The sequence below is a fragment of the Pinus tabuliformis genome, chromosome 3_1 (assembly GCF_031772625.1).
Source record: "Pinus tabuliformis cultivar Carrire ecotype Pingquan chromosome 3_1, CPIR1, whole genome shotgun sequence".
NCBI lineage: Eukaryota > Viridiplantae > Streptophyta > Pinopsida > Pinales > Pinaceae > Pinus > Pinus tabuliformis.
This window is the reverse complement of record NC_142301.1, coordinates 48,946,258-48,963,399: the sequence shown is the minus strand read 5'-3', so window position 1 is coordinate 48,963,399 and position 17,142 is coordinate 48,946,258. Positions and strand designations below refer to the sequence as shown.

The following is a 17,142-nucleotide window of genomic DNA, read 5'->3' as shown; positions in this document are numbered from 1 at the left end:
TTGATTCCAATCTGAGCCTTCTTTTTCCAATTCGGGTGTTTGACATATACTTTCTCCTTAATGAAGAAGATGTCATAGCCCTTGTTCTGAAGTTGAGATACCGAAAGTAAGTTCATCCCCAATCTTGGCACATGTAGCACATTGGTTGCTCAAAGCCGCTCTCCTGCTTCGGTTTGAAAAACTATAGTACCTCTTCCTACCGGAGTACACTTTGCCTTATTTCCCATGGTGATCTGAAAATTAATCTTTCTTCTTGATAATCTGAAAAACATTCTTGGATTCCTCTCATATGTCGGGAAGCTCCACTGTCTATATACCAAACCTCCGAGGAGGTAGAGCTTACTAGGCAAGCGGCTTCTTCTTCCAATTTGGAAGCTAACATAGAATAATCGTAATTTATGTCCCTTGTGCATTCTTAACCTGCGCGAGCCCCCTTGAGTGGATGCCTCTGCATCATGCTCTTGACCCATAATTGATTTTCCTCTCCTGTTGTCAGATCTCCGCTCTGATACCATGTGAAAATTTCTAAAATAAAATTTTACTACTACAACCACTGATTTATTTCACCTACTTATTATTCACAATAAGCTATTTACGAAATCCCTTAAGTAATATTAAAATAAATTCTACTACAAATATCACACAATTACGCAGAGAAAAACACATGCACAAGAACCAATCACATCAACACAGTTATTTTTGGACAATTGTCCCCGGAAAAACCCAATGTGGGAAAGTCGGTGCAGCAGATGAGGGCTTTATTAATCTTTAGCAGCAAATGCTTTTACAAGGAATGATTTTATAGAGAAACTGAAAGAAAACACCTGAGACTTTCCTTTGAGACCTTCTGACACTTTGGAGACCTTGTTCCCACTTTTGTGTCACCCCTGCGTCACTCTGTGTGGCCCAGCATGGCTTTGAGTGGGACTGCATCCCTCTGCGTCAGCCTGCGTAGGCTCTGTGTCTCTCTTTGCATTGTCTCCCACCGTCCCTGTGTCACCTCCTCCTCTTTCACTGCCTGTTGTTGATTCCCTCCTCTTCCTCCACCCTGCAAATCTCCCTTTGAAATCGATCTCCTCTACTTGAGAATCAATTTTCCTTGAGATACTACATATCTGTTGGTGTGTCTCCAAATGATCCTCAAGTCTTCTCTTATACTTTTGCTATTGATGAATCAATGGTCGAGATTAAGTCCCTAATCAATGGCTAAGATTAAAACAGAGTTGATCCTCATCTCTTAGAAGCTTCTCACCCTTATCTTTATTAATACCCATTAATATTTTTATTTTCCTAAGTTTAGATTTAGGAACCCATTAAAAATATTAATTATTTTAATAAATCCTCATCCGGGTGGAATTTCTCAAAACGATTTTTGGGTCTTGGAGATCTCATGTGCCTTAGCCTCTCCTCCAAATTTCAAGGCTAGAAAACATCCGATGATACCAAAAATCAACATTTAAGTCTTGTGATGTATGATCGAATGAGACGAGCTTACATATTCTAGGTACTCGTGTGGCTAAAATTTTCCATTCCCAAGTGTATTCATCCACATCGCCTTTTTGTTGCAATTTGGTGAATGTTGAGAAAAAATCTTCCTCCTTGACACCTTGGAACCTCTTAAAGAATGCATTTTTGAATTTCTTCCAACTGATGGCAAGTGTCGTCTTCTTCCACTACATATACCAGTTATATGCTTCGCTTTCCATCTGCATGGATGCATACCCGATCTTTTCATCCTCATTATCAATACCATAAATTTCAAAATATTCTTTTGCTTTGTTGAACCAAGCAATGTTGCACTTCTTGTTACTGTCAAATTTCGAGAGTTCAAGTTTCGCTCTTCGTTGATACGTCGCAACTGTTGGAGTAAAGAAATGGTATTGATTCGCAAGTTGCATATTTGAGAATTGATACCAGAGCTGCATATTTTGAAATTTCATGTTACTATTTTGTTGAAGGGGTATGGATGATGCTTTTGGGGACTCGGGTTTCTCATGTGAATATGACGAGTTTGACGAATCCGGCAAATTGCGATGTTGAGTAGCTTCATTATTCAGGGGTATTTGATCGGGTGTAATCTTCAACTTGTCACAAATACAAGTCAACATCACCATTGCTTGACTATGATTTTTATTCACCGTATTTGAAAGGATTGCATGATCCCTTTTAAATTCATTATGGCACTGCTCGAGCTCATTTTATTTTCTCTTTGATGTATTTTGGAGTTCCTCGATTACCTTAGTCTCTAGATCTACCAATCTTTTATTGATCGGATATACTTATCCAGTTTAAGTTTCCTTAAATTTATTCTAATTTATTTTTTTAGAAGAAAAACCTCTTTTTTAATTAAATTAAATTTTATGTAAAAACTAATTAAATTAAATACTTTATATTATAACTATATTATATAGTTATATATAATTTAAGTGGACCGCATATTTAGATGGACTCAACGAGTGATGGTTGACCGGCAGAAAAGAACAAAAGGAGGATGGGACAGTGTTGGTGAAGGGGACGTAAGATGACGGTCAGAACGTGGACGAGGGATCGGGGAAAGGTGTCAGTGTCGAGGTCGAGGAGGGGGGCACAACGACAGTGTCGTGGTTTACCCACACTATGGTTGTGGTTGGATCTAAGGGTGAGCGGGTCGGTAACGGGTCTATGGTGGAGGGGTGGTGGTGGCACGCGGGCCGATAGAAATAGGGACGTCAACGTGGGTGGAGATAGCGTGAGTTTAGAAGAGTTGTCAGGCGGGGGAATGGTGGTACATGAAGACGGGACAAGACGGTGAGGGAAGCGGAACAGCAAGGGAAAAACCAGTGGTGGAATTGGTGATGGCAGGGGCAACGAAACGGTGATGAACTGCACGTTGAGGGGTCGTGGATTAAATGAGGATGTCGGATGTCGAGCAATGGACGGACGGAGTTGGGCAGCAGATGTTTGATAGGGGCGGAAAAGGGGACGGCTTGGAGGGTGGAGAATGGTGGTGGAGAAAGGGATGGCGTGGAGGGAGGAGAGATGAGACAAGGGAGCCGATGGTTGAGGATGACGATGACGGAGTCGTAGCAGTCTGCACAGTTTGGCTCTAATACAAAATGGAGCAGAGAAACCCAACATTTAACAGAAAATGATATGTATATATTATTAATGAATAAGATGACGATAAAATTGTGGGAGGCCCCTGGCCTAAACACTGCCTTGGGTGCCTTCTGGTGAATGGGCGTGATCTTTGATCATGCCCTTTGCCTTAATCTAACTAATAATTACAGGGATAATTAATTTTTATATATCATTCTTATTAGTAATTGTTAGAAATTTTACTAACAATCTGAAACATATGTCATAAACCATAGCCACACATGCCACAATTCAGTGAGCAACTAAACAGAATAGCATCTAAGATTGCTAAGTTCTAACATTTTCTACCTTTGTTACTAGTTGCTAATCAAGCATCTCAAAACAGACAATCACACATTCATCATCTCTTTCGTAAATTCAAATGGCATTCCTGCAATGTGAGTTAGGCCTTTATAAAAGGATCATGTATGTTATCTCCTCTTACTAACTTAAGCATACACAGGCATCAGCTATGACGCTAAAAGCTTTTAATGTGTAAATAGATCTTGGACAAGCCTATATTCTTATTTAGTGCGCGTCATAACCCAATGAAACTAAAGATAGGTTAAGCTATATAGACATGCTCTGTAAATTGTATAAACTTGCACCATCCATAGTAGTCTAACGGAAACAGTGGGTTAGGAGAAGTGGAAATCAAATTGTAAAGTTCAAAAAAAAGCTCATCATATCACTAAAACGTGAATGATTACAAGTAAAAGCCAACTTAAGTTTTTCCTAGATAAGATTTCTATATATATATATATATATCCCATTGCAATATATTAGTTTAATGATTTCTAACCAACCAGCTATATATTCAAATTCCTAATGTAGGTTCTAACTGTATTTTAAGGGAATGAACATTGAAAACATGTTACCTGCAAAACTGAAAGTCGATCTAATCGTTCTATACAACTTTTCTCACTATCATCAAGTCTTTTGACGTAGCTTTTAAAATCAGTCCTGCAAAAGAATAAAGTCAATAAATGGAATCCATAGAAAAATATGAAATATACTTTAATGTTGTGCTGAAAAATAAAAATTCTAAATATGCCCAGTCAAAACACAAATGTTCAATGGATCTTGCACCAATCATACATTCAAACATATGAAAATATAAAGGAAAAAGGCAAAATTTCAAATACATGGCCTTATCCTGATATCTACTTCAACATCTGGAATTGTTAGGAATCTAGGTGTTACATGAGATTTTCAATTTAACATTTGTGATAGGCCTATAAGAAAATGTCGGTTGAAGATGCTCACATGTTTGAAGCTAGAGTATGTGAAGGCAGCTAAATTGTTTAGGAATAAGTGTAGGTAAGTGTTACTAATCCACAATAGAAAAACCAGTTGTGAAGCGCAAAGTCAACTCTCGACAAAGTAATCATGCTAAGGTTTTTAAGAGAACAAGGTGGAATTCTTCAATGTATCAGACAATTTTCATAAATGTGAGATGTAGGAATCCTTTGGAGAAAATTACATTTGAAGAAGCTTAAAAATACCTCCTAGACTGTTTATCCTACATATTCCTCACACAATCCCTGCAACACTAAAAGAACATTCAATGAAAACATTGAAAAGAATGAAACAAAATCACATCTTCTATATCTAGAAAATTTGGTGTAAGCCCAACCGGGTATCAAGTTTCTGTGGAATCACAAAAAGTTAAATGCCCAACACATGTTTTATGCTTCTGTCATAAACAGGAACATTTTTCAAAACAGGAAACAACATGAGCCCACTCTACCCGTTCACTTCTGCTTTTGCTGAGAAAAGTACAAGCAACCCATAAATTTAACACAAGATATTTTTGGTCGAATGACCCTCGAAAAACCTTGAAAGGAAAACCAATGTGAGAAAGATTTATTTCTCATCAGAGAAATTATTACACAAATAAATGCAATGCACACAGCCAACGTATCTCATTTGATTTCATGCTCATAACTCCTTGGGAAATGTGTTGACAGATCCTTCAAAAATTTTGCTAGCAGCCCTCAATTTCTTTGTTGTACAGACCTCGTTTTTTGTGCCCAGATTTGCTCAGAAAATTGTGCCTCAGCCCCCCTTGATATCTGTACCAGCTGCATGAATTTATCTGCTGTTTTTCTCCCTCAAAATCACGCTAGGTTTCTCGAAAATCTTGCTGGTCTGTAGCTCTATCAGACTGCAATAAATGTGGTTTGACCTGCTCGGTTTTCACGCTCAGTTTCCTTGGAATCTGCACTGCCTCTGACAAAATCAGCCCTAGTCTGCCTCGAAATCTGTGCTCACGCAGCAGCAGCAATTGCACAGAATTTTCTCCTCAAAATTTGTGCCATCCTGCTCAGCCTCTGCCTTGGAATTCATGCATGTAGCCTTGTTGTTGTAGCTGTTGTACTCTCCTTCCTCTGTTGTACTTTGTCCTCTCAGCCTCCTCCTCTTCTCCAAATCTCATGAAGAAAGTACGCAAATGGTGCCTCTGCCCCCTTGCTTTTTTCTTTTTGTTCTCTCATATTGAGGAGAGACTTAACCCTAGGATCCAATGGATGAGATTATATCTCAGCCATTGAGATCAAGGGTGGGGATTTAATTCCTCATTGACCCATAAGTCACGTTATCCCCTAAATCCCCTTTTCATTAATTAACTCAAAAATGCACTTTATGACTTTGTCTTATAAAGTCACTTTATGACTTTATGTATTATAAAGCCACATTAACTTTATTTCTCATAAAGTTAAGTCAAGGGGGTCATGCACAGGATTTCTAATGCACAGGACGGTCGTGAGGGCTGTGATCAAGCTAGAATAAGGGAAGGAACTGTTCAGATATCAGTGCAGGAGTTTATGGGCCATCAAGAGAGGTTTATGGCGTATGCAAAATTTGAGGGCTGTTTTGGGCCGCAGTTAGGGCATCCATGAGGCTGCTACAGGAACCCTAAAAGAGGGCCAAAAATCTTAGTGATATAAGTGCCTAGGCTGAGTTTCTTTTGTTGGAAATATTGAGAGGGGGGTGGAGCATGTTGGTTTTGGGTAGCATCGGATGTGCTCTAGCTCCGAAATTTTGTGGAGGGGCAATAATACAAGAGATCTCCAAGGCCCAAAAATCGTTTGGATAAATTCCACCCGGATGATGAGTTATTAAAATAATTAATATTTTTAGTTGTGCTCCTAAGTCTAAACTTAGGAAAATAAAAATATTAATGGGTATTAATAAAGATATGGGTGTGAAGCTTCTAAGAGACGAGGATCAAGTTTGTTTTAATCTTAGCTGTTGATTAGGGACTTAATCTCGGTCGTTGATTCATCAACAGGAAAAGTATAATAGAAGATTTAAGAGTCATTTGGAGACACACAGTGAAATACTCAGTAACCCAAGGGAAATAGATTCTCAAGAATAATGAATTCGATTTCAGAGGGAGAGTTGCAAGGTGAAGGAAGATGAGGGTTTCAACATCAGTCAGAGATTGAGGAGGAGGTCACACAGTGCCTCAGAGAGAGCGCAGAGGGAGAGCTCTAAGAGACAACACAGGCAGGGACGTAGTTCTCACGCAAATGACGTAGGGATGACACAGTCCTCACGCAGATGATGCAGGGGTGATGCAGTGAAGGATAGAAGGTCTCTAGGGTGTCAAAATTTCTCCTAGTTTAGGAGGAAAATTATCTTCGGTGTTTTCTTGAAGGTTTCTCTATGTACTGCAAAATCATTCCTTGTAATGAGATTGTTGCTGAAGAATAATAAATAAACCCTCATCTGCTGCACCAGTTTTCCCGCATTGGGTTTTTTCAGGGACAATTGTCCAAATATAACTGTGTTGATGTGGTTGATTCTTATGCTTGTGTATCACTGTTATTTTCTCTATGTTATTATGTGACAACTGTAATAGAATTTATTTTAATGTTTACTGAAGGGTTTTGTAAATAACTTATTGTGGAAGATAAGTAGAAGAAATAAATCAGTTACTGCAGTAGAATTTCGTGTTAGAAATTTTCAAATGGTATCAGAGTAGAGATCAGGCAACAAGATTAGAGAATTTGTTATGTGTCAGCAGCATAATGTCGGGGCAATAACTTAGAAGGACTCATGCAATTCTCCAAGGAAAGGATAAAGCACGAAGAACATGGATCACGATTATTCTACCTCCTGGCTTAGCAAGTTCTACCTCCTCTGAGGTTTGGTTTATTGATAGTGGAGCTTCTACGCACGTGCTAGGAATACGAGAATGCTTTTTGAATTATCAAGAAGAACAGAGGAACTTCCAAATCACCATGGGAAATAAGTCAAAATGTATCACCGTAGGAAGAGGTACTGTAGTCTTTCAAACGGAAGCAGGGGATCGACTTCAAGCAACCAGTTTGCTACATGTGCTGGGATTGGGGATGAAATTACACTTTGTATCTCAGCTACAAAACAAGGGTTATGATGGTTTCTTCACTAGGAAGAAGGTATATGTCGAACACCCAAGTTGGAAAAAGAAGGCTCAAATTGGAGTCAGAAGTAACAAGCTGTATAGGTTACAGCTAGAATCTCCAATGGCACTGATAGGCAACAATGGAAAAAAAGATTTGAATGAACTATGGCACAGGAGGATGGGACATTTACACTATGGCGCTCTAAGAATTCTCGGAAGAACAGTCATAGGAGTTTTAGAGTTGAGTACCAAACAAGACGATGTATGCAGAGGGTGCGCACTAGGCAAGTACGCCAAAGTGGCTTATTCCAGGAGTAACAATAGGGCGAAGAGTGTTCTAGGATTGATACATTTAGATATCTGTGGACCCATGTCCACGAAAGCTCTTAGTGGTGCCGAATACTTTGTCACCTTCATCGATGACCATTCCAAAAAAACTTGGATCTACTTTCTGAAAACCAAGGATGAGATTTTTGGTCGATTCAAAGAGTTCAAGGCTCTAGTTGAGAATTTGACAGGAAAGAGGATAAAAGTGTTGCGCTTAGACAATGTTGCGGAATACATGGACAAGGACTTCACTGATTTTTTCGCAAGGGAAGGCATCAAAAGAGAGTGGACAGCTCCCTATAATCCAGAGCAGAATGGAATTGCGGAAGAAAGAACAGGAGTATTGTTGAAGCAACCAGGGCGATGTTGTATGATCAGGATATGCTCAAATTCCTATGGGCAGAAGCATGTAGCACGACAGTTTATGTTCAGAACAGGACTCCTCACAGGGCATTAGGTAAGATTACTCCAAAGAGTGTCTAAACCGGTAAGAAGCTTGAGGTGAGTCATTTCAGGATATTTGGGAGTTTGGCATACTACCATGTACCTGAAGAAAAGAGGAAGAAATTCGATCAAACTGTAGAAAAAGGATATCTTGTGCGATATAGCGAGAATGCTAAGGCATATAGAGTCTATCTTCCAAGGAATAGTGTAATATCCCTTATCAGGAATATACCTCAAACACAAGAAAACTCCAACCAGAGATGGACTGGGAGGGCATTTACCAGATATGTCGCCTCTAAAAAGAGGAGGAGATCCGGAGGCTACCTGGCCCTTTCCAGACTCTGTCTAAGAGTATAATAGAAACAAACAAGTGGTATAATAGCCGAGAATGCTCAAAGAGATACAAATAACAATGGTATGATATATATCAAATAAACCATAAGCAGATACATAAGAAACGCAGAGAGAATGCTAAGCCATTTTATTATACTGAGTAATAAAATGAGTACAGGAGGTGATCAGGAAGATGGACCTCTACTCGCACTAGGCAAGTGAAGAAATACACTCAGAATAGTGAAGGAATGGCCCCTCTCTGATCTGCATCCAAGCTGCTGGGAAACTGCTATGTTGTTGTTGCTACTAGAAATCAAATGAGGATTTGGGGCTGCTCACCTCATCAGAAAAGGCTGAAACTCTAAAATCAGACTCTACTCAAGAAACCCAGAAAAACCCAGAAAGCTCTCGTGGAATGGTCAACCCCCGAAAATCACCCCCTTGGGGTTCTGCGCAGTTCCTCATTGCTTTGCGTTGCCACTGAATGAGATACTCCAGAAACCTACCTGAAACCCTTGCCAAAACTCCGCAATATGCAAGGGTTGATCCCCTGCTCTATCTCTCAACACCAAACCTCCTACAAACCCTCAACCCAGAACTACGTCCCTCTCACAGTACTGCGTAGTCCTTCAGAACTGCGTCCCTTTCCTAGTGCTGCGCAGTCCTCCAAAACACTGCCACTACTGCTACAAAAGGCTGATGAAACTACTGCTGAAATGCCAATGGGAATACCTTGCCCAAGCAGGCACTCGAAGTCCCCCGGGGCTAAGGGTGAGATCTTTGAACGGAGACACTCAATGCACTAAACAATGTTGCAGACTAGCTAAACAGCCAGCGTGCTCCAAGTCGAAATGACTATCACAAATGCTCATAACAGAATGATCAAAATGAGGGGGCTCCTCTCTCATTTATAGCCTTTGCCTCTCTCAATCCCAAGGCTCACCTCCTCCTGCGTGATTCCCCTCTTGCCACGTATCTCTTCCCTCCTGCGCAGTCCCTCCATGTGTCTGTGTGGGCTCCATTTCTGCGTCCCCCTTTAGCCCCCTTGGCTCCCCTTTAAGTCACAACGTTGTGCTACTAGGAAGTGACTTTTTATTCTAAAAGTGAGTTATGTCCCCCTTCCTCACTTTTTTATTTACAAATAACTATAGAAGGCAAAATCTGGACAAAATCGAATATTCCAATTAGCCATGGCTAATTAGGAATATTACAGTCTCCCCCGGCAAAATGTTGCTTGTCCTCAAGCAACTGAAGTGATGGATGCTGTAAGATCTTCTCACTCTCCCAAGTGGCATCCTCATCCGGCAAATTCTTCCACCTCACCAAGAATTCCCAGACCATCCTGCTCCGCAGCTGCCTCTCCCTGGTATCAATGATAGCCTCCGGCTGCAATACCAAATGCCCCTCATCATCCATGGGTGGTAGCTCATCTGTCATCGTCACCTGCTGCCCCAATGCCTTTTTCAGGCATGATACATGAAAAATGTTATGAATCTTGCTGCCTTGGGGCAACTCCAACTCATATGCAACCTGTCCAATCCTGCGTATCACCCTGTATGGCCCATAAAAGCTGGGCTTGAGCTTCTCAGCCCCCTTCTGCTTCAGTGACGACTTTCAGTATGGCTGCAATCGTAGGTAGACCATGTCCCCTACCTCGAACTATCTCTCCACCCGACCCCTGTCGGCATATAGCTTCCGTTGATTCTGTGTTGTAGCCATGTTGTCCTTGAGAGCTCGGAGGATATCCTGACTCTCTTGGATCCAAATCTTGGCTCTAGGAGCCCTGCTATCACCAAACATCAATTCAACAAAAGATAAAGGATGATACCCATACAAGCATAGAATGGTGACATACCAATGGACATGCGATGTGAAGTATTGTAGCAGTACTCCCCCAGATGCAGCCACTTCAGCCATGCTCACTGCTACCCACTGACATAGTTACGCAAGTAGCCCTCCAACCACTTGTTAACTATCTCTGTCTGCCCATCCGTCTGTGGGTGATAACTGGTACTCGGTGTCAATTCTGTCCCCACCAACCAGAAAAGCTCCTGCCAAAACCCGCCCGTGAAACGGTTGTCCCTATCACTGACGATGGTTTAGGAAGACCATGTAGCCTGAAGATCTCCCTGAAGAATAGCTCGGCCACCTGTGCTGTTGTATAGTGTGCGGAAATGGCAAAAAAATGTGCGTACTTTATCAGTCGATCAACGATGACAAAGATACAATCCTTGCCCTGTACCAGGGGCAATCCTGTGATGAAGTCCATCGAAATACTCTCCCATTTCCCCTCCGAAATGGGAAGAGGCTGCAATAATCCCGCAGGATGGCTCATCTCCCCCTTGTTTCTCTGGCAAACATCGCACTCCTTAACATGCTGGAATACGTCCTCCTTGAGGCCCTTCCATGAGAACCTCTCTCTAATGGCCCTGCAGGTTTCGGTAAACCTCTGATGGCCTGCCAATGGTGAGTCATGTGATGCCTGGAGTATCTTCTTCTTGAGCTGAGACCCCTCAGTTAAGAAGATCTGATCCCTGTAATAGATGATCTCATCGATCACCCTCTACCTGTCATCTGCCACCTGCCCGTCCAGAATCTCACATGCAAACTTGTCCTTGGAGTACTCTACTAAGAGTCGAGCCCTCCAGTCTGTATCCAAGCTCATAAGAGACAACGTGGCTGGTCTACGAGAAAGGGCATCTGCTACCACGTTGTTCTTACCCTTGACATACTCAATATCAAAGTCATATGCTTGGATCTTACTGATCCACTTCTGTTGCCTCTCCTGTAGCTGCTTTTGCTCCAAAAAGAACTTGAGGCTGTTGTGATCAGTCCTCACCCTGAACCTATTACCCACCAAATACTGCTGGTACTTAGCCAATGCATGCATGATGCCCAGCATCTCCTTGTCGTATATAGAATACAGCCACTTGTGCGGAAGGAGCTTCCGGCTCTCAAAGGCTATAGGGTGACCTCCCTGCATCAATACTGCGCCAATCCCCTCTCCTGACGCATCACACTCCAAAACAAATGGCTGCGTAAAATTTGGCAATGAAAGCACTGGGCAGCTGCTCATAACCTCCTTGACCCTGTCAAAGGCTTGTTGCGCTGTGTCCGACCAACTGAATACCCCTTTCCTCATCAAATTTGTCAGGGGTGTAGCAAGCTGTGAGAAACCTTTGATGAACTTCCGGTAGTAAGTACAAATGCCAATGAATCCTCGAAGTTCTGTCACATTTCTCAGCTCCGACCATTCTCTGATGGCCCTGATCTTCTCCTTGTGGACTCTCACTCCGTCCACCCCTATGATGTGTCCCATATATAACATCTCCATCAACCCAAACTCACACTTGGATTTTGGCATACAACTGCTGCTCCTGTAAGATACACAATACTGTCTCAATGAGCTGGAGATGCTCCTCCCAAGTCCTGCTGTAAATGAGAATATCATTGAAGAATACCAACACAAACTTCCTCAAGTGACTACGGAAGATGTGATTCATGCAGGACTGAAATGTAGCTGGTGCGTTGGTTAGCCCAAAAGGCATCACCAAGAACTCAAAGTGCCCATAGTGACACCTGAAGGTGGTCTTGGGAATCTCCTGCTCCCTCACGCGAATCTGATGGTACCCCGATCTCAAATCAATCTTTGAGAAGAAACGCGCCCCTCTCAACTCGTCCATCAACTCATCAATCCTGGGTATGGGGTATCTGTTCTTCAGGGTCTTCTTGTTTAGGGCCCTGTAGTCAATGCACATTCTCAACGTACCGTCCTTCACCAACACCACAGAAGAAGCAAAAGGACTCGTGCTCAATCGAGTGCGCCCAAGAGCCAGCAACTCCTGGATAGTCCTCTCAATCTCATCCCGATAGGCCTTGGGGTGCCTATAGGGAGTGGTGATCACTGCATGTATGCCTTGCTCTAGCTCGATGGTGTGCTCAAACCCACGATCCGGTGATTTCCCTGGTGGAATCGCTCCAAACACTATGGTATACCGATCAAGGATAGACTATATCTCTGGATGTACCGTCTGCCCTGTAGACCCTGCCTCTGATGCACGCAGCTCCACTGCCCACTCTATGTCTCCCTTTCAGAAGACTGCCTCCATCCCATGAGCCAAAACAGTCTGAGGCAGATATGTGTGCTGTCCCCGTATCTTCTCATGCCTCCCTGTCTTCTCATCATCCCACTCCATCTCTAGGGTCTTCCAATCTGTCGTGACCTTCCCTAGAGTGATAAGCCACTGAACACCCAATATCATGTTGGTGTCCAGAATATCGACCACGAAAAAGTGGTCAGTCAAAGTGTAGGTGCCCATTGTCACTGAAAGCTCTGGAACATAACGAGCACACGTCATGGTTTGATCTCCTGGGACCAAGACTAAAAACCCATCGAAGCTCTCTGTCTGTATACCTCTCCGCTCAACCATCTGTGCATCGATGAAGTTGTGGGTCGCCCCACTGTCGACCAAAACTGATACCCGCTGGCCACGCATTGTCCCTCGTACGCGTAGCATCAGATACTTGGGAACTCCTCGCAATGCTGCAAGGGCCCCTCCAGTGGGTGCAAATGATGCACCTCCCGCTAGTGGTGGTGGAGGTGGTAAAGGTCCCTGTACGGCATGGCTATCTCCTGCCTCCCCATCATCCTCGTCATCCTCTTCTCCACTGCTCTCAGAGAAGACCTCAATAAAATGTGCTTTGCCAGCAGCACATCTATGTCCTGGTGCCCATGGCTCCTGACATGTGAAGCACAATCGCTTCTTCTTCAGCTCCCTCCTGGCATCATCATCAAGCTATACTCGTCCTGGATTCCCCTTTGGAGGTGGAATCCTCACGTCCTTCCCCTTAGACTGGAAAGTCTGTCTCTGGGGGTAAGGTGTCCAGGTCCTGGGTAAGACATCCTGTAAGTCCCGGGTCCTGCTGATAGCGTCCTGAAGTGTGGCTGGTCTAGTGGATCGGACTAGACCCCAAAGTGGCTCTAATAACCCCTCAACATACATATAGACCCTTCGTGCCATGGATAGGTTTGGCACCATCACAGAGACTCTCAAGAAATCTGCGATGTAGGTCTCTGGGCTCCCTGTCTGTTTGAGCCTCGTCAGCTCAACAAAATGTTGCTCTGGATCCCTCCGATCAAATCGCTCCATCAATCTCCTGGTAAACTCAGCATATGTCGTCACTGTAGAGTGCCCAAATGTAACCATCCCATGAAACCACCAATCCTGGGCCTCACCATCCAAATGCAATGTTGCCACCTTGATGGCCTCTATCTCCGACATCTGGTTAAGATGGAAATAAATGTCCAGCTTCTCCACCCAAAGACTTTGCCGAACTGTTTGATGAACCATCAAACGTAGGCAAGTGGAATCTACTTGCTACACCGTGGGTGTCACCATCATGATAATGTTGGTACCTTCTGTGATGGTCGCAGGGTCTACTATCCCGTTGGAGTTGAACAAAATCTCTGAATGAGAGGGCTTCCCTGAACTCCTGCCCATAGGCCTGGTACTCTGTGAAATAATCACCCATATGTCTAAGCTCTGCCTCCTGCTGGGCTACGGCCCCCGTGTCTGCTCCTAAGAAAGTGGGCATGGTAGAGCGTGTAGGGGCATGTGAGGCCACCAGCTGCGCAGTATCACGCTGCTCTGGAAAATGGTGGAATGCGCCTGATCCCTCACCAACCTGGAAAACCCGTGGGCTCTCACGCTGTCTGGTCTCTACTGCCGTGAATCTCTGTCTCATCACCTCAATCTGCCTCGACAGATCCTGCACCGATTTGATGAGCATATCCGCAAATCTCTTCCCGTCATCATCTGCCATTGGAGCCTCCTACTCTGCGTCCACCACAGGCTCCTCCTGTTCTACGTCCACCACTGGAACACAGTCTCCCTCTCCGTAGGTATTCTCCAACCTAGGCCCAGTGCCTCTATATCTCTGACCTCTATAACAGATATATGGTTTTTCCCCCGGTGTCATAGATTGCTAGCTCCACAGGCTGAGCCAGATCTATGCTCTGATACCACTGTAATATCCCTTATCAAGGATATACCTCAAACACAAGAAAACTCCAACCAGAGATGGATTGGGAGGGCATTTACCAGATATGTCGCCTCTAAAAAGAGAACGAGATCCGGAGGCTACCTGGCCCTTTCTAGACTCTATCCAAGAGTATAATAGAAACACACAAGTGGTATAATAGCTGAGAATGCTCAAAGAGATACAAATAACAATGGTACGATATATATCAAATAAACCATAAGCAGATACATAAGAAATGCAGAGAGAATGCTAAGCCATTTTATTATACTGAGTAATAAAATGAGTACAGGAGGTGATCAGGAAGATGGCATCTCTACTTGCACTAGGCAAGTGAAGAAATACACTCAGAATAGCGAAGGAATGGCCCCTCTCTGATCTGCGTCCAAGCTGTTGGGAAACTGCCATGCTGCTAGAAATCAAATGAGGATTTGGGGCTGCTCACCTCCTCAGAAAAGGCTGAAACTCTGGAATCGAACTCTACTCAAGAAACCTAGAAAAACCCAGAAAGCTCTTGTGGAATGGACGACCCCTGAAAATCACCCCCTTGGGGTTCTGCGCAGTTCCTCACTGCTCTGCACTGCCACTGAATGAGATACTCCAGAAACCTGCCTGAAACCCCTGCCAAAACTCCCCAATATGCAAGGGTTGATCCCCTGCTCTATCTCTCAGCACCAAACCTCCTGCAAACCCTCAACCCAGAACTGCGTCCCTCTCACAGTACTGCGCAGTCCTTCAGAACTGCGTCCCTCTCCTAGTGCTGCGCAGTCCTCCAAAACGCTGCCACTACTGCTGCAAAAAGGCTAATGAAACTACTGCTGAAATGCCAATGGGAATACCTTGCCTGAGCAGGCACTCGAAGTCCCTCGGGGCTAAGGGTGAGATCTCCGAACGGAGACACTCAATGCACTAAATAGTGTTGCAAACTAGCTAAACAGCCAGCGTGCTCCAAGTCGAAATGACTATCACAAATGCTCATAACAGAATGATCAAAATGAGGGGGCTCCTCTCTCATTTATAGCCTTTGCCTCTCTCAATCCCAAGGCTCACCTCCTCCTGCGTGATTCCCCTCTTGCCACGTGTGTCTTCCTTCCTGCGCAGTCCCTCCATGTGTCTGCGTGGGCTCCATTTCTGCGTCCCCCTTTGGCCCCCTTGGCTCCCCTTTAAGTCACAACGTTGTGCTACTAGGAAGTGACTTTTTATTCTAAAAGTGAGTTATGTTCCCCTTCCTCACTTTTTTATTTACAAACAACAATAGAAGGCAAAATCTGGACAAAATCAAATATTCCAATTAGCCATGGCTAATTAGGAATATTACAAATAGGAAGATCCTAATTCGACGGGATGTAAAGTTCATGGAAGACGGAGTTTTCAGGAAATCCCAAGAAATGCCTTCTGAAGGGCAGTCAAAGGATGATCCATTGGTCCAGCCACTTCGACCAGTAGAAACCAACACCAGTATTTCTCCTAAAGATAAACCTCCAAGGGTATCGCAACAGGTGGAGTCTCGGGAAGAGGAGCAGTTAGATATACCCACTACTACTGGAAGAACGAGACAAGAACTTCGACAGATACTACCGAATGCAGAGGATTTCATTGGTGTGCCCAAGAATGAGAAAAGGGAGTGTAGACAGCCTAACAGATACCAAGCCTTGGTGGCTCAGGTTGGAGAACCCTCTAGTTTTCAGGAGGTCGTCCAGCATCAAGTATGGGTAGATGCTATGGTGGAAGAATACAGTTCCATAATGGTCAATGATGTCTGGGAAGTGGTACCTAGGCCTCAAGACAGGTCAGTTGTACGTTCGAGATGGATCTACAAAGTTAAATACGTTGCAGATGGCAGTGTGGAAAAATACAATGTCAGGTTTGTGGCTAGGGGTTATGCTCAGAAGGAAGGGATAGACTACGAAGAAACCTTTGCCCCAGTAGCCAAGTATACTTCTATTAGATCCGTGATATCCCTTGCAGTGCAGATGGGGTGGGAGATTCAAAAGATGGATGTCAAGACTGCATTCTTGAATGGGGTGATAGAAGAAGAAGTATACATTGAAAAACCATAGGGTTTTGACACACATGAGAAGAAATCTCATGTATGTAGGTTAAAGAAAGCCTTGTATGGGCTTAAACAGGCACCTAGAGCATGGTACGGTCGAATTGATGGTTACTTGCAGAAGATGGGATTCATCAAGAGTGACGCAGATCCTAACCTCTACTATCTGGTTGTAGAGAATGGGCCTCTAATCCTGGTGTTATATGTGGATGATCATTTTCTGATAGGCTCATCAAAGATTGCAAGGAAAACCTAGCTACAGAATTTGACATGAAGCATTTGGGACGGATGCATTATTTCCTGGGGTTGGAAGTTTGGTAGCAAAAGGGTGGGATTTTCCTTGGACAAGGGAGATACGCTACAAAGATTTTGAAGAGGTTTAGAATGCAGCACTGTAGACCTATGGCTACTCCAATGACTACCAAATAGAAGAAGATTGATG

The 17,142-nt window shown here is 43.6% G+C and overlaps 1 protein-coding gene across 8 annotated transcripts in view; it reads right to left on the bottom strand.

Moving 5' to 3' along the window:
• Positions 1–17,142, bottom strand: part of LOC149185706 (uncharacterized) — a 398,327-nt gene that overhangs the window by 71,321 nt on the left and 309,864 nt on the right. For all 8 annotated transcript variants that reach the window (XM_089410782.1, XM_089410779.1, XM_089410778.1 and 5 more), the window contains one exon: positions 3,996–4,080. In XM_089410782.1, coding sequence (XP_089266908.1) covers positions 3,996–4,080 — 85 coding nt within the window. The remainder of the gene's footprint in view (positions 1–3,995; positions 4,081–17,142) is intronic.